The 20,781-nt window shown below is 43.8% G+C and overlaps 2 protein-coding genes across 4 annotated transcripts in view; one reads left to right on the top strand and one right to left on the bottom strand.

Moving 5' to 3' along the window:
- Window positions 1-6,820, bottom strand: part of TMEM204 (transmembrane protein 204) — a 31,425-nt gene extending 24,605 nt beyond the window's left edge. The window contains exon 1 of the mRNA XM_009939184.2: window positions 5,878-6,820. Coding sequence (XP_009937486.1) covers window positions 5,878-6,157 — 280 coding nt within the window. The 5' untranslated portion in view covers window positions 6,158-6,820. The remainder of the gene's footprint in view (window positions 1-5,877) is intronic.
- Window positions 1-20,781, top strand: part of IFT140 (intraflagellar transport 140) — an 88,762-nt gene that overhangs the window by 64,399 nt on the left and 3,582 nt on the right. For all 3 annotated transcript variants that reach the window (XM_075436235.1, XM_075436234.1, XM_075436233.1), the window contains 6 exons: window positions 15,956-16,133; window positions 18,364-18,554; window positions 19,391-19,486; window positions 19,843-19,975; window positions 20,067-20,210; window positions 20,589-20,717. In XM_075436235.1, the coding sequence (XP_075292350.1) occupies window positions 15,956-16,133; window positions 18,364-18,554; window positions 19,391-19,486; window positions 19,843-19,975; window positions 20,067-20,210; window positions 20,589-20,717 (871 nt within the window). The remainder of the gene's footprint in view (window positions 1-15,955; window positions 16,134-18,363; window positions 18,555-19,390; window positions 19,487-19,842; window positions 19,976-20,066; window positions 20,211-20,588; window positions 20,718-20,781) is intronic.

The following is a 20,781-nucleotide window of genomic DNA, read 5'->3' as shown; positions in this document are numbered from 1 at the left end:
AAAAGAATGTTCTGATGTGACAAACTGGTGAACTCTTCCATCCCTGTAGGAATTTTGGAACTTCATGATTGAGCTCATCTGACTGTGAAACTTCATATTCAAACATTTTGAAAGTCATACAGATCTTGTTTGGGGAGAGCAGATGAATGTGGTTGGTCTGGATTTTTTTTAACAGCTTCAGTAGTTATGTCTGAAGACATCAAGTATTTTCAACATAAATAAATGTCTATGGTTAAATGATGGGAACCTTTCAAACTCAGCATTGAGACTGCTTCTATACAGAGATCAATTTTAACAGACAAGGCTGTTACATTGCTCCTTTTGAGATGTTAGGTGTCTACATGTTATGCTTTGCCTGTTTATAAACATCAGTAGGGTATTAAGTGTTGGTGGCTGTAATAAATGTATTTAATCTAAAACTTTCAAAAGCTCCATAGCAATTTTCACTCTTAATGCTTTAATTGAATTGAAAGTCTTGATAGTGAGAGTAATTGAACATTGATTTCTCTGATAATATTTATGTGCAGCCCATGTGAAGGCACTGTATTGAAACATATATTGCTTTCATTTTCCTATCTTGAATCCAAAAAAGTTTTTAACTTTTCCAAAATAAGTACACAGCATAGTAAGTCAACATTAAAACGAGCATTCACTCTAATTTGAAGAGCCAGACGTCTTACAATTCACCTACAGAAAGACTGCGTATTGGCCTCTACCGTTAAATTAGTAATTTCATTTATTTAAATATTGATCATATTGCAGATGTTAGGAGGGGAAATCACAAGCCCCAAGCTGCCAGCTGTCTGCACTGCCTCCATCTCTGTCCAACAGCCTGAGCAGTTTGCCAGGCATCCCTGTATTTATAAGGTTTGGGGCTGTTTTAAATCTGATGGTAGTTCCCATCTTCCCCAAATGCAGTGGGCCTCCTTTCTTGATCTCCATATACTGAAAATGTAATATGTATCTACAACCGGCTCAGCTGCTTGACTCAGCCTGACTTCCATCCAGCCAAATTTCAGAGAAATTTGTGGACATCAGAAATTTGCGTATACACGGTGGACATGGGCACTCAAGTGACCTGTTCCCTCTGCAAGCAAATGTCAGCTCCCTATTCCCACGCCGAGCAGCATCCTGACTTAGCTGCTGTATTTCGTAGTGTACGTGTGTTTGTATAAATCATACATTTAGGCTGGACAGGTGTTTATATTTGGTCCCTATGGCAGTCATGTAGTTGCTCAGGATACTGTGCCTTTCCCTGGCACCGGTTTTACTTCCTTGTAAGAACTACAGTTAACCAGAGCTATCTTGCTCTGGGCATCTGCAGTTGATACACACTTCCAACTGCTGGGATTTTGGTTACATCTTCTGGAGCCCTGAAAAACCAAGCTAGTTTTTTGTATCTTCTTAAACCCCTCCCTATTCCTGCATTTCCACATTGTTTGTAATGTTCTTTCGACAAAAAGGGACAGACTGTGACCTTGGCTAATGAATAAATCAGCTCCATCTGTCCACCCAGAGATAGCCTTGTAGCACAGTAGGGCTTAAGGGCATATTTGTACCGTGCAGCATGGTTAAAAATATCTAAGTTGATTCCAAATAATCTGGTGCATTCACACAGTGCAACACAGTATTGTTGGCCTGGTGCTGGGCCAGGACATAGGCAATGGTGGCTTTGAGCAGGTCGGGTTTGCTCTGAGAGGGCATTGCTGGTGGTGAAGCTACATGTGCTCACTACTCAAAGTAGCTGATGTGTCCCCGTGTGATGCTGCATCGCTCAGTGTGCTGTGACTGCTCATGCGTTAAGTGGGCACAAAGCCGAGTACTGCAGGCATGCTGTCCTACCAAAGATCTTACTAAGTGTATGCTTCTACTACATGTGGTCTTTTTTTGAAGGGTTAAGAGATGCAGACAAGAGCATAATCTTCTGAAATTTTGCAACAGCTCTGAAACTGCATCTCTGTAACCTCTGGCAAATTTCTTTGCCCTCACTCAGAGTTAGGCAACCTGGCTAGGTTTCCTTAAAGTGTTCTGAAGCAGGGATGCACCATCTGAGGTGAAGCCTTTAAAGTTCGTATCGTCTGGTGGTTTGTCCATGTTAGAAAAACTTTGACTGGTGTCCTCATAACTGGGCTCCGATTCTCAGCGTAAGAAAAGATTTCAGATCTCATAGTTTGTTGCCACTAAAAGGGAGCTACCTCACCTGTCATCGCACTTGCGTCACTCAGCTTGTGCTAGAAGCAGTACTTGGACTCTGATACCACCGCTTAAGCCAACAGAAAAATAATCACGGAAAAGCCCCATCCCCATCCCCCCCCACCCCTTCCGCTCCAACCCTGGGTATTTTCTTGCTGTTAGTCATTTGAACTGTCGCACAGAAGCTTTTTAGCATCACAGATGGTTGGAAGAAGGGTGCAGGACTGCACAGTGAGAAGGGGAGAAAGAAAGCAGTGGCTAAAGACAGATGGAAGGCCCTGAGATCTCCCCCTTCCAGGAGCAGTGAGGCTTGAGCTTGAGGAACAGAGTTGAGGTGCTTTCCCCTAAGACCAAAGTCATCCACCTTTCTTGTGTTGTGCCTGGCTGGAATAGTTCACACTATACCTATTGGAGACGCTTCGTTTCCATATAATATTTTAAATATTATTAACTCCTGTCCCTGGATTTCTGTTTTTCCTATGTCTATTTTTTTTTTCAATTTAAACAGCATCTCTTTGCTGCAGCATCTGTAATCTCCCCTTGTCTTTCATGTCACTTAGTATTTGTAACAGTGGTCCTTTACTGACACTTTAATATCCTTGATACAGTGTTTACATCATAGGACTTGAAGGCAAAACACCTTAGTTTTCCTCTTGCTCCAGTGGTTTGTGTTACGGTGAAATAATTCACACAGATGTCCTGTTCGTGGGGTATTGGATCAGAGAAGTATTTGGTATGAAATCTGACTTTGTGTTTCTGGAGAGGCTTTTGGCAGACGTGCTCCATCACATTGACTTTTTCTGTTCACTCCCTGCACGCTCTTTTGACAAACCATTTACTATGACTTCTACCCAAAGCGTGCAAAACTTCAGTTATTATTTGTTTCAATCTGCTGTAGTTTATTTTTAGTTTAAGGACATGCAAGTCCTGACACAATGAGCTACTTCCATAATTTTTCGTGCAAATCATTTTGCTTGAGCTGTGCTTATGATGAGGGGAAAAAAACCCCACCCCAGCTTTATTGTGTCCCCTGAAAAGGAGCTTTGCCAATGACATCAATGGGGAAAAAAGCAGGCAGTGAAAGTCAATGAAAAATAGGTTTTACGAATGTGCTTCTCTCTGCCAGTGAGCAAGCCAGCTTATAGTAGTGCATTTAGCTGGTGGTTATTTACATACTACTTGTACAGAAGTCATCAGTATACGGAAAAGCAAATTCTCAAAGGTTTTACAGTTTTTCTGTTGAACTGTAAGATTAAATAACTTGCCCCCCAAATATGTGTGTGTGTATGTATAGAAATAAATTCTTTTATCTGAACATGATTGTGGCCTTTTTTTGCATTCCTATTGGAAGAACATATTTTCTATTTATTGTTCTACAAATGGCATCCACAATACTACATGTTAACTCTTATCATTGAGGAAGGAATTTCTTTGCTCAGAAAGTTGTTTTTTATATGTACGTAAATACATACACACAAATCCACATTTGTGATTTATCTACAACCGACAGATGTGGATTACCGTATATATTACTAAAATAATGTGTCATTTCTTATTAAAGAAATTGTTTAAAATTACAAAAATATGGATGCAGAATCAGGCTTATATTGGCTATTTGTACAATCCATGGAAATCCATCTGCCTTACAAATACGTGCAACAGATTTGTTTCCTCCTTAGTCTGTTATAGCACAGCTGCAGACGGGAGATTTTCTTTTAAATGCTTTATAAAGATTCAGAATTGGCCTTTTGCTTACTATGTGCTCCCAGATGAAACAGTGACTGGATGCTTTATTCCTATACAAATTAAGTCATTTGGCTTCAAAATACTCCTTTAAATTAGAATTTTAAAGAGTTTCTTAGAGAATTATTCTGGGGACTTAATCATGCTCTAATTATTACTTTGAAATTTTAAAATTCTCTACCACATTTTGCTTCTATTTGACGTAAAAATTGATGCCCATACAATTCTCCTGTGAAACTACCTATGCCAGTCTTTATAGCACCACCCATCTTCTGACCTGTGCACAGCAAGAAATGCAAGTTTCTGTGCTTAAAATGCTGCAAGAGCCAAATTCAATATGCAGGAGCTCATTCTAGCTGTTGAACATAGAACGTGTACTTTTAAAATTCATGAATGGTGTGCATATTTTCCAAGTTAGAACATGGCTTATAAATACTAATTGGGGCAGTGATTCCAGTGATAAAGCTGCAGATAGTCATCAAGGAACTTTTTTCAACAGTCTAATCCTTTTAATAATTATGTGTTGTTACAAAAGTTCTTACAATTAAATAAGAATTGAAAGTTAGGTTTAGAGCTTTATAATAGTTTAGAAGTTTTCTGTTTGTGATTTATGCAGGTTTAATATTAGCAAATGTGCAAAAAATGTTACTGCACAATTTTGTTGGAAAACATGATTCGGAATGGGTCCACATTAAAGCATTTTTTGAAAATAAATTCCTCATATTTCTTTGTTTTTTGTCTCCAGAGGGATGTAAGAGGAGGAGCAGAGTATTTTGCTTTTTCTCCACATTTCAAACCATGAAAAAAAAATCTGAAATCACTTATGTTACTAATGCTACCGTCCTTCAGAGGCACTAGAGCTGTTTATGAGCACTGTTAAAATCTCTGGAAAATCCTCGTGTCCGCCAAGGCATGAACTTTATAGATATTCGTTCTGTTAAATTCAATTCCTTCAACGATGCGGCTGCAGCGTTGATTTGGCTGAGCGATGGCCCCCAAGGCACTGCCGCCCACAGCCCTGGCCCTTTACCAGCTGCTGGAAGCGGAGGCTGTCGGTGGAGCCACCCTTACTTAGCTGGGGTCACAGCTGAGATGACTGCAGGGATTCCAAGCACAGTTCTGCTCTAGTTTCTTAATAAGAGCAGGGTACACTGTTAACATTCTGAACATGACAGCAAAGGCATGCTTTTTATTATTCAGATTTAGAATTTGCAATGCTGGCTTACAGGCTTCATCTTACCCAAAAATTTTAACTAGCTCAGTTTAAGCCATATTTTCAGATCCCACGAGTTTGAATGTGCAAAATGAGAAATACACCGTGCTTAATGATTTTCATGTTCCCCAAGTAGTGTACTATTTGTGTTTTTTCACCAAGAATAGTTGCGTGCATTAAGGCCTATCTCAATTGTACATGTTTTCACCAAACCTATTTCTGTCTTTTCCAACAAAAGTAAACAGAAGGGAGAAATAACTTGGCACCTGAATAGTTTCTTTGGTTTTTGGGTTGGTGTTTTTTTTTAATTTTATGGTATTCAGAGCAACTGTGGTTGGGTTTTAATGTATTGAGCAGGAAGGGACACACTTATAGCAGGAACCCAAGAGGGAACAGCGAGTGGCAGATGCCTCAAAGATTTAGACTTACACTTCACAGATTATTTTTTCAAAGTACATCATTCCATATGCTGTATAAACCATATAGTGCAACGCAGATTACTGCTTTTGAGGAGGGAGGAGGAGGAGTTTAGTTTGTCACTGGTGGACATAATTATTCTTATTTTCCCAAATTAATTTACTTGGGGATGACTGTTAAGAGATGTTTAGAATCAGATGGTTAACAATTATTTCAGGATGATCTGCTAGGCTATAAATCTCCTCGGGACCAGGTAAACGGTATCAATTGTGACCTTAACGTAAGCAGAGAAGACAAGAGATTAAACTTACGTTTGACAGTACTGCGGGACTCCTGGAACCCAGCTGACTCTGAGCCCCAGCCCAGGGCTTCGCACTCGCGCTCCTCCCCTTGCCCGTGCCTGGCACTCGTGCTTGCACCTCCTCTGCTCTTTTCTGCCAGCCAACACATCTTCCAGAGCCCCACGCTGCGCTTGCGCCCGTCTTCCAGGGTCTGGTATACCCAGTTGGGAGTGAAGGCAGCTGCGTTGTTAAGAATAAGTGAGACCAGGGCTACCAACACAGCTGTGGCTACCAGTTTCTGGACAGTCATATCTGACTGTCAGCTTGCTGCCAGTCTCTATTTGCAGAAGACACGAGGTCTCAGTCAGCTGCAGCGCATTGAACTTGGACGTGAGAGAGAGGCAGCTTTGCTAGGATGTTACCAATGGCTAGAGGACATCACCGTTCATTCTCAAAGTCAACTCCAGAGGTGTTTCTGATCAAGCAAATGAGAATTTTGCGAGGTAGGTAGGAGAATTCCATAAAATAACGACACAAAGAAGCTTTTTTAGGTCCTTCCCAGCTTTGGCTTATCCACCTTCTTGCACTTTGATAAGTAATGCCAGTCCTGTGACAAAGTGAACGATAGGGAGGTCCATTCCTTGTGAGATGAGACGAATCCAGAAAGAATCCAGTCTCGAGCAGGAGAGCCTGAGCTGCTGCCGGGGCAGAGGCGGGGATGCTCGCCAGCAGCGTGCCAAGTGCGCCGGGTCCTCCAAGCCAGCCGGCACCGCTCCGAAAGCCTTTTTTTTTCGGATGCAAACTTCAGAATATCCCGCAAACCGTGACAAACGTCATTCTCTCAAAGCCAAGCTGAACTGGAGGTGGCTGCCGTCATCCCAGAGCAGCTCTGCAAGTTTGGAGTATCTCCAGGAGTTTGTGGTGCCCTGTCCCTCTCCGAAAAGCCGAGCTGCAAGTGCAGGGACCGGAGAACAGCCACTGCTGTGAGGAAAAGCCTCCCCCCCCCCCCCCCCCGAAGAGGAAATGGCTGTTTTTGTGGATGTTTTTGGTGAGCCTCAGGGCGTAGCCGACTGCAACAAACAGAGCCACTGCCACAGCAGTCAAACATGAACAGGATGTGTTTCCTGAAAGGAAAAGGCTATGGAGACTTCTGAAGTTGTACCTCCTCCCCTCGGCGAGCCCCCTCCCCGCTCACTCCTCCTCCGGCGCGGGGGAGCCCGGGGAGCGGAGCAGAGGCCCTCTGGGAACGGGGAAACAGAAACCCCTCGGAGCATCAGGTCTGCGGAAATGGACTGAGGAGAGCGGGATTCTGAAATGCTTTTTACTGAAAGCAAAGCAATCTTGGGGTCAGCTGCTGAACGGCATGACGAGAGCCGGGGGGTGGCGGGTTCTGCTGCCGTCCCCTTTCCTTGCTGCAACCCTCGAAGGGAGCACGGCAGGTAAATAGGAAATGGAGACTCTCAGCCTGATAATCAGGCGGATTTGGGAGTGTCTGAAAAGGCAGTCCAAGTGTTACGACGTGAATGAAGCTGAAAATCGCTGCGCTGTGGCCGTGCGGGGCTGGCGCAGCCCCCGGCTCCACGTCCCGGCGCGCTGTGAAGAGCCGCAGGGCGGGAAGGCTGCTGCGGCGCCTCAGCACAGCGCCCCCGCTCCCGTCAGCACGGCGCCTCTGCCGGCAGCGCGGTGCGGCGCCGGGCAGGGCCGCAGCACGGGAGGCAGCTCTGGTAAACGGGCTGAAAAAGGATTGTTGAGGACCTTTCAAACTGTCCGCGAACACGGGTGTCTCCGGAGGGTTCTGCAAAGCTCCGCTCTCCGAGGGCCCTTCGCTGTCCCGCATTTCCACGGGGACAGGCAGCCGGTGCTGCGCGGGGTGGGGAGGTGTGCAGCCACCCCCGGCGGGCTCGGCCCGCTCCGGCTGCCGGCTCCTCCGGGCCGCCGGCCTCGCTGGCCGCCGCCGTGCCGCCCGGCGCTGGGCCTGCCGCGGCCCGGCGGGCTGGGAAGTGCCGTGCGGCGGGTAGTGTTAAATAGTGTATGGTGGAGTAAACGTTGTGGACTGGAGGTGTGACGTGCTTGTTGACAGCCCGAAGAGCAGGTAGCGAGGAGCCATGGCGTAGACAAAGTCTTTGGAAATTTTTTGAAATTCAACGTTTTATTTTCTAAGACTCGTTGCTGAGAGGAGTGGAAGGTATTTCAGTGAAGTTCATACGTCCCTATAATTAGTTTTCAGCTACTGGAAATGAATCTACAAATCTGGCTGTGAATTCAGCCCTCCTCTATGCGCTTGGGTCATTTTTAGTCCTTAAATGGATTAAGCTTTAGGTACTTTGAGCATCTTTGTACTCTGACAGCAGTACAGCATCTCAGGTTTCTTTTTTTCCTGTGATTGGTCACATTTCTATACATCTCAGGTTTCAGAAGTTTCAATATAAATAACACGCTGGTGTCTGCCAGTTTTCAAAGAAATTTCCTAACAACAATTACTGTAATTTCATATTTTATAACCCATGGATTATTTGTTATTATTTTAGTCCTGTGATTCAGCAGCAAGACAGATGAGGTTCATATGCAGATAATGCCAGAAAATCTCTCCTACCCAGTCGCACACCTGCTTCTGCCCCCTCCTGTCTGATTTTTGGGAGTGGTTGAAGTCTAAGCATGTGTTTTCAGAAGGGCACAAACTTTGTTTGCATGTTATGTGTAAAAAAAAATACAGCTATTCTATTTTACAAAGGCTGAACAACTCGGTCTAATTTAAAACTCAGTCACATCTCTTCCTCTTTCCACACCAATTATTTGGTGTGAGAATATTCAACCTCTTTTTTGAATTCCATCAACATTAGAAATAAACCATATTCTTCCTAAGCCGTACTTGTCTTCTTCCTAAGCCATACTTGTCTTTGAGCATCAAAGGGACCAGGTAAGCTAAACATCATGGCATTAGCTTATGGTTTGAGATATATGATGCTTGAGAAATGCTTCATGTTACATCTGCAAATCCATGCAAATCAATGAGTTTGCATTTAAGGCAGCTTTCCCAGAGGAAAAAAATAAATCACTTTCTCTCCCAGATTGCCCCTTGTTGTGGCTGCAGCTGGGTGGGTGGCTGTGCAGTGAGCTGCAGCTGGGAGCAGCTGTGGGTGAGTTGAGTGGATCCGTCCACTGCCACGTCAAACACAGGAGGTGGCACTGAGTCTGGTGACAAAGTTGGCCTTAAATCGGATGCTTTGTCCCTCTAGCTATGGTGACATGTGGTCATCTCCCAAAAGGCTGCGTAATTTTAAGTCCATATTTTCTCTCTGTTGGTGGGGACTGCCACATCACAGCTGATTTGGGACTTTTTGTGATGATGGAAGTTTTTCTGGGAGCCCCGATCATGGCTTACAGAGCAGAAAGGACAGCAGCACTGCTGTCTTCAGCCCGTCCAGATAATACACCGGTATGGAGAGTGCCTGGGGAGCAGTGCGAGGCACTAGTAATTGCTGTTGCCTGCCGTAATTCAGCAAGCACATGAGGACTTTTCTTCCAATGGCAAAATTTCTGGTGGATGTCCTTGTCTGGAAGTAGCTGTTTGCTAATTGATTGTTCCACGCTAGGGAGTGGTTCTGCTCAGTGGTAGGTTTAATTACTCCGCACAATTTGCATTGCAGCTTGTAAGACATTTTGGGTCTTTCTGGGTGAGAAATCTGTTATGTAAATGTAATTTTACTTTCAGAATCTCAATCATTTAGATTATATCAGATAACCACTTGCGTCCGTACTGAATTTATCCATTTACTACCCAGTAAATTCTGTTTACAGCTGTTGATGCAGGGCACAATTTTTTTTTCTGTTATTTTTTAGTAGGGAAATGGCTTTTTATCATTCTGTTCAACTAATAACAATATCTAAAGATGTAAAATTGGGGAATTCCCCAAATGAGTAGATTGCACTAAGTCAAAATTAAGTGAGTTTTGCAAAGATCTGCTAAATTTTCCTAGCCCGCTCATACCAAAATGGCTTAGTTATTCATTTTTGTTACAGTTTTAATCAAATGGTTCTTGCTGGCACATTCACATTCTCTGTCTTCACTCAGAGATGTTGTGCTGCCAGTACAAAACAGCCCAGGAATCCTTCTAATCCTTGAAGTCCTTGACAGGCACTCCTCTACTGATCAGTGTGCAGCAGTATATTCAATTGCAGTGATTCCTGCATTCCTTAGGCCACTAGAGCTGATACAGTTCACACTGACTGGCATTGATTTTATCAGGCTAAGTTTGGAACAGAAAAATCTATGTAACATGGTATTATAGAAAATACTCTGTTTCGGCCAGGAAAGAAATTTTAGGAATAATCTAAACAGCTTTTAGTGTTTTGGTCATACATGAACAATGCCTGACATAGTTCTCAGAGAAAAATATGATTAACGCTATCAAGAATCTCATTGAATTGTTGCAACTTTTCATTTATTATGTAGTTCCTTGTTATCTTTTAGTCCCACTGAACAGGGATAACCAGAATCCGATAAATGCATTTTAAAAGCATCTAATGTAATTTAGCTACATGAGATAAAACTTAATTTTTTCAAGTCCTGAATTTTTTCCAGCTTACAACAGAACAGCCAGCAAGCCACCAATTTTGTCATTTTAATTCTCTATTTATTTTGCAGTGGTTTAAAGATAAGATCAGTGCCTATTTTTATAGAGGTGTTTAAAATTTTACATAGTACTTCTAAACGATCAGCTTTTCGTCCCTGCTAACCTCAGGTGTCACATAGTTTGTCTCATTAGACCATGTCCAAGCCCACTGTAGCCATCACGGTCTGCAGCATGACACTTTTAATCCTGTGACCAGTCTATCAAATCACATGTACATAAAGTTGATCATAAATGAATTATCTGGTCAGAATCATGCACTGTTGTACATTTAAGCCAGATGACATTGTTCTAGCACAATTTTCAGGGGTTGGAAGAAGCAACTTTTAAGTTACTGAAATCCAGGCAAGGGATTAACATTTGAAAAACAGCAATAGATATTGTTAATTTTCCTTAGGAAGCAGCACCTGCTTTGTCCCATCCCTTTCCCTTGCACAGAAAGCAGCTCCAGGCAGCGAGCGGAGGCTGGGGACAGGCAGTGTCCGGTGGCTGCAAGGTTGGACCAGGTCAGCCCTGACGCCATTGCACCAGGGTGGGTCTCATGGCCAGTGCTTTCCACCAGGCCGGTGCCTCCATGGCAGTCCCAGCTGGCTCAGCTGCTGGGAATCTGCTCTGAATTTCTTGTACAGTTTATTTTGTGGTAGGGAAGTGAAGCTGTTTTGTCCCCGCTGTTGGGTCAGCAAAAGCTCTCCCACTTACTGGATTTATTTCCATTTTTGACAGCCCAGGCTGTGCTTGAGGCACAAGGGGACACCTACCCGCTCCAGGTAGATGTATGCATTAGGGGGGTAATAATATGATATATTATATATAATGTAGTGGTATAATAAGTGGACGTACTAATATATTACTATATATATTATAGAGTGTAGTGTTGTAGATATTATGTCTGATATTAGTATTATATCTATGCTATAGCTTGTATAGTATTTCTCTTTGCATTTTACAGTAGTCTTTTAAAGCAGAATGCTCAAGGTCCTGTTCTATGAAGTGAGGCTCAAATTGGAAAGAGAGCTTCTTTTTTGCTCCCAGTCAAGATGTTTAGAGGCAAGAGATGAAACATATGTTCATTTTCCAAATACACCCCATTAAACAGAGGGAGACAGATTTTGTAGTGAGATGCTTCAAACATAGAAGTCTCGAGCACTTCTAAATAATACTCCGTTTACTGGGGTTTTTTTCTTTAAACTTTCATGCAAAATAGGCCATGAAAAATATATAGGAACAGAAGGCGTAAAATCAGACTGCTGGATTCTATAAACATAGTTTCACAGAAAAACAAATGCAGAAGATCAGATGTAAAGCAAGGAAAACTTTTTTGTCTGAAGAGAGGTCGAAGTTTGCTGTCCAGCTCCCTAGCGCTGCTGCTGTGGGCTAGAGCCCGGGGTGTTTGGGGTGTGGGAGCAGATCCCCGGTTCCCGTGCCGTGTGGGGCAGCGTCGCTCCCTGGGCTGCTGGGGCAGCACCGTCCCGTGGCTCTTCTCCCGCCCATGCTGCGCCTGCTCTGCGTTAAGTTCCCAGTTTTGGCTGATGGAGTACAGATGCGAGCAGCTTTCCAGGGGGCAGAAAAAGAGGAGGAGGAGCGGAAGAACAGGAAATTCCCAGAGCATGAGCTGGGGGCAGGGTAAATCATTACTTGGCGTTTTATATGCGGCAGCGGGGCCAGGCCTGGAAAGAAGACTTGCAGCCTTTTAGGGATGCAAGGGCAGATTCGCCTTTCTCGCTGCACTAACCATGGTTTTGCCTGGGATTTGTGTGTTCTGCACCTCCCGTTTCTTGTTGCTGAACCAGACTTGCGTGAATTTGCTCACATTCCCAACAGGCAGCAAAACTGATGGGCAGGACTCTTGCTGTGGAGGTGTCCGCCTGCCAGGGAGGTTGTGCCATCCCAAGGCCGAGACTGGTCTTCCTGAGACACAGAGAAACACGGAAGTGTGTTGCTGATGCTTCCCAGATCATTCTCTTCTCTTCTCCAAACTCATCCCTTGCTTGCAGGCCTGCCTGCTCCTGCCAGCAGGCCTGCCAGTTGCCTTGAGCTGAATAGTTTGCAAGGGAAATCTCTAAAAAAAAATTGGCGCTATAAAAAGCGTCTGTTCTCTCTAATCGACTGTGGTGTGGAGAGGCTGGAGGTAAAACTGAGGTTCTGGCTACAGGTCCTCTGGTCTTTCTGCAGGAGCTGTGGGTGGCTCAGTCCCAGTGTCCTGGCCCCAGCCCAGGTTTGGGAGTGCAGATCTGCTGCGTTATCCCCCGTGGCTTCGGTGCAGCGTGCTCTGTGGTGTTGTCCAGTCAGGCTTGGTCGCAGTGCTCTGTGGTGGTCAGCAGCTCTGGTTTGTGCCGCTGTTAGGCAGTGAGACCTTCTGTGCATTGTGTGGTAGTTCATGCTTGTAAAGTACTTCAGATCTTTTGCATTTTACAGGGTGGTGTTACTCTGGTACCTTTTGAGTTTTTAAATAAGATATAATAATATATTAAAATAACAAACACAAACAAATATATTAATAAATATATAATACATGCGTATGAAGATGATCTCTGCAAGCAAATAAGGTGTTGCTTTGTCAGAAATACTTGTGTACTTTAGCAGCAGCCTATGAAGTGTGGTGCTAAAATGAATAATCTCTCAAAGCAGAAACAGTTTTATATTATTTTGCTGCAGGAAGAAAATTGAAGTAATACATGTATGTACCTTATTAGAGCAGTGTCCTTCTTGTGAGGGACATGTCTGCTGGAAAGAACCAGCCTCTGCTGCAGCTCTGTGTGGGCCAGGGGAGAAGGTTTGGCTGTGGGTTGCCCCCATGCAGCTGCCATCTTCAGCTCCGTGGGAGAAGGGAAACTCCTCTGCGCAGAGCAAGGCCAGGTTCATGAGATGAAACATTCCTCCAAGCCCAGCTGGGACTGGTGGGAAGGCAGTGCTTCCCAAAATAAAACTAAACGCAGACCACAACAACTGGAGAAGTTTCTTCCTCTGTATTTACTGCACCCAAGCAGTAACCTGCTGCTGGAGCCTCTCACGTTGGTTTGGCAAACGGTCTGGAGTGGAGGAGGAAGAGGTGGGCTGGCGGAGCTGCAGCTCCTCAGGGCAGGGGTACATCTGGGTGGGCCACTGCGCACGGCTGGCATGGGTGCCGAGGTGCCCATGGGCAGGCTGTGCGTGGGGCAAGTGCTCCCGAAGAGGAATCCCTGTGGCAGCAGCTCCCACCGAGCTTTGAAGGTGGCAGAAGCCATTGCTATTTGGGAAAGCATAACACATCTGACAGATGATGAGTAGCATCTTCTAAGTCCCGCTGTATGTCTCTGCACTCTGTTATCTTTTAACTTTGTACTTTAAAATACACTATTTGGTCTGTTTCCTTTCAAAAGTTTCCACTCCTTGTAGTCTAAATAAGATTTCTCATCCGCTCGTCTGTTCAAGCCCAATAACTCTCATTTTCTTGCATTGAGAGAATTGTGAGCTGTCAAAGCTCTGAAAAACAATGATTTTTATTTCCTTTCAGAAACCTACTGTTAATCAGTTTGACAAAGCACAGCACAGGCATGCGTTCTTTCACCCAGAGTGAAATGGCTATTGGCAACTTCTTCTGGCATACTACAGGTTTTGGAAAATACATTTCCTTTCCTTGTGCATAGTGAAGTGCAGCCATGCACATGTGCACAAGATTTGATGTCTTTTATGAATGATGGAACACACTGTTCCTGTTGATCAAAGCCAGGTGACCATATCTAACACGACCTAAATGTTCTTTAAAGGTGTTTTTCCTGCTTTTCCAGTTCCAGATACAGGCAGTGGCTGGAATAAAAAGAGAAACCAATTCCAGCTTTTCAAAACTTGGGAAGGTCACGTCTTCTGCTGATATGTCAGCATTTCTATATCAAGTGGCGGTGCATAGACCTATATGCAGAAGGATCTAGCCCTGAAGTTTATGTAAGGCCTTTCCAGTTCAGAAATGACTTCGCTGTCCTTCACTGGTCCTGCCTGCTCCCCAGTCTGGGGGACCTGGACGTGTCAGAGCAGAGGATGAGAGAAGGCTGCATTTGAACCACATTCAGCATGGGCATGCAGATGTAAAAAATTCAGTAAAATATTCAGACATGCATTTTTGCTTTTCTAAACAAACAATACTTCTGAACTATATGAAATTTGTCCTTGATTTATCACTTCTGATCCTATTTTATTTTTTCTATACTGTTTAGCCTTAATGAAGTTTATGTCACATATTTATGTTGATTACTAGCTGAAAAATGTATACCGGTTGTAGTTGCAAATAAAAGATTATCTAACTTTAAAATAAATTAGGAACAGCATTTTTTCTCTGCCTTTCTTTATTGTGTGTGTTTGACAGCACGTTGTGTCTCATCTGCTTTGCTGCTTCCTGGTTAGTCACTGTCCCCTGTTTGTGCAGGGCTTTCCCACAGCAACTGGGAAGGGAAGAACATTTTAATCATAGGAAAACTGGAAGGGAATTTGTTTGCAGATGCAGGACCTGAAGTGTCATTCCACTCTTTTTTTTTCTTCTTTTTTTTTTCTTGCTTTTATCCTTTAGACACTTATTTTATGCTGTGGTGGTGTCTGAGTGACTATATGGACCATACCACCACTGAGCTTCACACACTGAAAAAACTCCCATATTTTCAATGCTTATGGTTTCGATTAGTCAAACATATTGCATTTTATTCTGAAGAGCGTCAAATGTAAACAAAATCTATGAAAATCTTTGCTTGTCACCCCTTGTAATGGTCAGCTGTATCGCAGTCCTGTTGAGCAATGCTCCCTGCTGAGCCCTGACGTTCCTGCGTGGGAGCGCAGGTCTCAGCCAGTCCAGGCCTCTGTCTTGGCAGAGGACTTTGCAACGGTAGGCCTAACCCCGACGAATTCTCGTTCTGTGCATCACAAAGCTTTTCTTTGTGCCATTTTCAGTGCAAGTTTTAAATTAGAAGGTGATCATTTGGCCAGTTGTTTCCTATGCATCATTCCCTGTTGCTGAGTGCAACTATTAGGCTCCTAATAGCTGTTCCCTGTTTGAACTATGCGGGACAGCAGCAGGACATTTCCAGTGTGAGTTTTATGTATATAAGACTTTTCTCATAGTGTTTCTTTTGAATTCTGAACATCAGCTTGAGGGTATTGTGAATGTCTGTATGTTGCAGTTACAGCAAGAACAGTGATGAGCGCATGATAAATGTTTATACACATGCAAACATAACTGCTTTTGTTTAGACGTTAGTGTAAAATGCCCCCCCCAAATATTTCCTTAAGGCTATGGGCATTCAGCTCCAGAAGGAACCTTTATGTCTGAGGCCTATTTCTGTTCCTCTTCAATCTTCGCACAGCAACTGGAGTCCGTTACATCCAGCAAGTGGCCGATGTACAAATGGTTTTCCCTTTCACTCTCTTGTCTTTCTTCGCATCTCACCTGCTTCGTGCACAAGCCTTAAAGGTGACACCGTAACAGCTCTTGTTTTCTTTCCCATTTCTCACAGCGAGGCTGTCTGGGAGAACATGGCTCGTATGTGTGTGAAGACTCAGAGGCTCGATGTTGCCAAAATTTGCCTTGGAAACATGGGTCACGCAAGAGGAGCCAAGGCGTTGAGGGAGGCTGAACAAGAGCCAGAGCAGGAGGCCAGAGTGGCTGTGCTGGCCATTCAGCTGGGCATGCTGGTAAACCCTGTCAACCACACACTTCTGGGAATGTATACCCTGCTTAACTAGGGACAAAAATGAGAAACTGATCATTTTTTTTTTACAAATTCTGAGATGCAAAAACTTCAGAGGGAAGTAAAACCTACTGCCAGCTTTCCAGAGAGTCATGAAGACTAGTTCTGACAATTATTTTCCTGAAGCTGAGTTTTTATCCTAGGGAAATAGGTGTTTCCTCCATCACTGCACAGCCCCATGCTGCATGATTCTTGTGTGACACTGATCAGGGGCTTTCCATGAACTCCCAAGGCTCAGCAGTCCCCTGAGCCCTTTTTGTGTTCCTCAAAGAATAGATGAGAATGAGTGTGGCAAAATCTGATGCCTGGAAATAAGAGTACCAGAAGCCATAGCCATGTAAGGATGTAGTAAATTAATTTGTTTTCTTCACTGCTGCGGAGAATTTATATGGGACTTTTACTCCCATATGAAAAATTGCTAAATGAAGGAAACATCTTTTAAGGATCATTTATGTGTGAAACATTAAACAGAAAAACTTTTCTTGACACATAATTATTCCAAGCTTAATCATTCTAGGTTTGACTGGATTAAAAAAAGGATGTACTTTAAAGTATTCTGGATGAAATGTTTCAACAAACATATTTTAAGGTCTAATATGGGAAACACAAGTTCCATTTTGACATGTTTGTTTGTAGAGTGAAAGTCTAAAACTGTGTTCTGCCTGCCAGAGGGTGAGGGCTGGCTTAAAGCATTTAAACAGTTTAGGCAAAATTGATGTTTCCTGCAGGGATGGAGAGCGCTGAGATTTCTAGACTGGGAACCATAAAAGATCCAAGTGTATGATCTATACGAGGGAAAAGCTAAGCAAGGAGTGTTGATTGAATAGCCCACACTTCATAGGAAATCACGAATTACATAAAAAAATGGCAAGGTGCTATGACAGCAAAAATCTGTTTGGGGCTGCGTTTGAGGAGACGTCACGTGCTGGGACTTCGATTTGCTAACTTCTGTCTATGTATTTGTTGCAGCTACAGCTGGAAGGTTGACTTCTACCCTTAAGTATCTCATTACCAGAAAAAAAAACATTGATGAACTGGAAGAAGTTCAGAAAAAATCAATGCAAATTGTTAAACTCTTAGAAAGATTGCACAGACAAGGACATCTTTAAGCTAGCTGACTAATTAGACTTCGGCTTAAAAAGGTGTTTAGCAATCTACAACTATTTTAAGAGTATAAATGCTAGAGAAGTAACTATTCTGACTCAAAGTGAAGAAGAAAAGGAAAATTCAAACTAAATGTTTGGAAAAGCTTCCTGTCAGAGAAAGCTGTGAGGCTGAAAAGTGTCAGTGCTCCTTCTTTTGGATATTTAGATTGATTTGGAGAGGCAGAGGGGAACTGTAGCAAAACAAATGCAGTTCTGTTGCTTTTTTTTCGTCTCCTACAGAATCATAGTGCAGGCATCTTCCATCTCTACTGTCTATGCTTTTTTGAATTTGAAACAATAAGAAACAGAAACTATTTTTCTGTCTTGGACAGATAATTTACTAAATATAGTGTTCAGCTGGACAGCAGCTGGGTGGAGCAGGAAAATGCTCCTTCCACAGGAGTACCTCTGAAAGCGTAAAAATAATAGTTCCAAATTTGCTCACCCTTGCATCACCATCAGCAAAATCCTCCTTTTCTGTCTTAAATTACTAGCATTTATTCCCAGCAGTGGATCTCAGTTACCCATGAACAGCATTGCCACCTCTGAGCCCTGCTTGGAGGTCACAGGGGGTCCCCCTGGCACCTAACGCCTTCTCGCCAAAGCCCTGAGTGCCTGGGACCTCCTCCTGGACCTCAGCTCTGGACAGGCAGCGCGGCCATTAACTGTAGCCCCACAAGAGCCTCTCTCCCCTTTCTGAAGTGGTTTATGCTCTTGATGACAGTGTTTAATTGTTGATGACTTGCTCATGTCACCACCACCACCCCCCCCCCAGTCGATACTGTACAGTAAATGCCAGGATCTGAGTGCTTTCCTTGTTTTCACATAAACATCCTGTTTCCCATTAACGTGCTATTCCAGGCTATGTATATTTAGTTGGTTAAACCCCCTGCCTGAATTATTGTAACTTTAATTGCATTACAATGAGCTGCACTAATAAACTACTCCGGAATGCAGTATCTGTTGTGAAGAACACCTATGAAACGCCTGTGGGAGCTAACACAAGCTGTTTGCATGCTCGCCTTCCAGGAGGATGCGGAGCGACTGTACAAGGCTTGCAAACGCTATGACCTCCTGACCAAGTTCTATCAAGCCTCAAACCAGTGGGAGAAAGCCATCGAAACAGCTGAAGCTCACGATCGGGTTCACCTACGCACCATGTACTACAACTACGCGAAGCACCTGGAGGCAACTGGAGAGCGGAGTCTTGCCCTCACCCAGTAAGCCCTAGCCTGTGGCACCCAGGGGATGTGGAGCCTTGTTCTCTGGTGACGACTGGAGGCAGGCTACAGAGGATGTCTGGTGATGACTACTAATAATTAGCTAGTCTTTTCCTGTTTCTGGTGCTTTCCATCTCATGGAATGAAAGCATTGTTACAACAAACTCCCCAGCAGCCTCCCAGGGTAATAAAGCTTAGCATCGGAAAGGTTAAGTGTCTTGTCGGTGCTAATAGTTGAACCCCACTTATCTCTGGAAGACCACTGCCCTCTTTTCCTTTCTCTTCCATGACAAAAACACTTGTTTACGTCTCCTGAGAATCCCAGACATTCTGCTGTGGCAGAATTTAGTCTGACTTGGGTGCTTCTGGCACTTTGTCCTCTCCTGTGACTGATGAGTCCCTAGAGAAGTTAGGGGAGGTGATTTTTAATGTGTTCTATTTGTTGTTTGAAATCTTGTTTCTATACGAGTTTTACCATATGAAGCCTCATAATATAATAATAACAATAATCACATAAAGTAAGGTCCCTTCTGTTCAGAGTCAGAGCAGAGCACTGATGAGCGCAGACCAACCTGTTGGATGATCCCAGTGGGCAGGCAGGCGAGGAGGGACTCCGATGGTGGCTGGTGGTGTAAGCGCAGTGGTCTCCTGGCAGTGGCCAAGAGACTGAAGCACCTGGCAAGAGGAGGTGCGCAGGGCTCTTGCCACCTTTTCAGCCAGTTGCACAGGGATGTGTTTAATGTTTGGGGAGCTTTCTGGGACATTTTTTTTTTTAATGCAGGATGTGTGCTAATAAGGAGGTAGTCATTTCACATCTAGTATGTTCTTCTCTACAGCTATGAGAAGTCAGACACGCATAGGTTCGAGGTACCGCGAATGCTCTCTGAAGACTTACAAGCCCTGGAGAACTATGTCAACAAGATGAAAGACAAGTCAGTGCTATGCTTGTTCCTTCTCCCGAATGGGACTTTCAGGTCTGAAATACAGCTTGTGAAGGGAGCAGGGAAGGAGTATGAATCCTCTCAGCCACAAGTTCAACCCCTGCCTTAGCCATTATGTTACTCCTACAGCTTTTCAGGATTATGCTACATCTCGCTTAAGAACTGCCACAATAGATACCCAGGCTGAACTCCCTTATAGTGCAGACCTATATAACATCACCCTTGAGGAGGGGTAAAGCCTATGTTCTGAAAAAAATGTATCTAGTCTTGGGTTCAGGATCTCCAGCAGTGAAAAATGCAGTCTCTAGCAATTCTTGCTACTGCAATTAGTATTTTTGCTTTTCTAGGAGCCTGTGGAAATGGTGGGCACAGTATCTGGAGAGCCAATCAGATATGGAATCTGCACTAAAATACTATGAACTGGCTCAAGATTATTTTTCCCTAGTCCGTGTGCACTGCTTTCAGGGCAACATTCAGAAGGTAAGGCAGCCTGCTCCCACCTGCTTCCAGAGAATTCTCATTCTTAGGATGAGCATGAGCACAAAGTAAAGCTATACCATTTCCTTTTCAGGCTGCTGAAATTGCAAATGAAACAGGGAATGGGGCAGCATCGTACCACTTGGCCCGCCAGTATGAGAGTCAGGATGAAATCAAGCAGGCTGTACATTTCTATACCAGGGCTCAGGCATTCAACAATGCCATCCGCTTGTGTAAGGTATGCAAAGCAGGATTCTGTCCTTAGGCAGGATACCGAATGAAAGCGGTAGAAGTTGTTTGTGCCCATTCTGTCTTGTGCTTGCTTGCTCATACAGCTCTCTATGAAGATGCTCCTGGTTTCTGCGTGCATCTTCTACAAAAGGTGCATCAATAAAGCCTTGGTTGTATGGGACACTATTTTCTTGTGTATTTCAACAGAAAACTGCCTGAAACAAGTTATCATTGTTGCAGCTCAAATTCCTTGGGTTGGTATAGGTTTTACACAGAAGGGGGCTGATGGCTACTATGTGACTGTGTAAAGCTGCAGGCTTGCAAGAAGACAGAATTTATGAAATGTTTGTGGCACGCCTGAAGCCAAATCTCTGCTTTTGAATAGGAGAACAATTTAGATGATCAGCTGATGAACCTGGCTCTTCTGAGCTCTCCGGAAGACATGATAGAGGCAGCCTGCTATTATGAGGAAAAGGGGGAGCAAATGGACAGAGCTGTCATGCTATACCACAAGGTAAATGTCTTTTTTAGTAAAAAAATTCCAGACTTTAAACTGAAGCAGTTCCTGCAGCAGAGGA

This window comes from Opisthocomus hoazin, chromosome 15 (assembly GCF_030867145.1).
Source record: "Opisthocomus hoazin isolate bOpiHoa1 chromosome 15, bOpiHoa1.hap1, whole genome shotgun sequence".
NCBI lineage: Eukaryota > Metazoa > Chordata > Aves > Opisthocomiformes > Opisthocomidae > Opisthocomus > Opisthocomus hoazin.
Note: the sequence above shows the minus strand (reverse complement) of the source record. Positions and strands in the feature narration are given on the sequence as shown.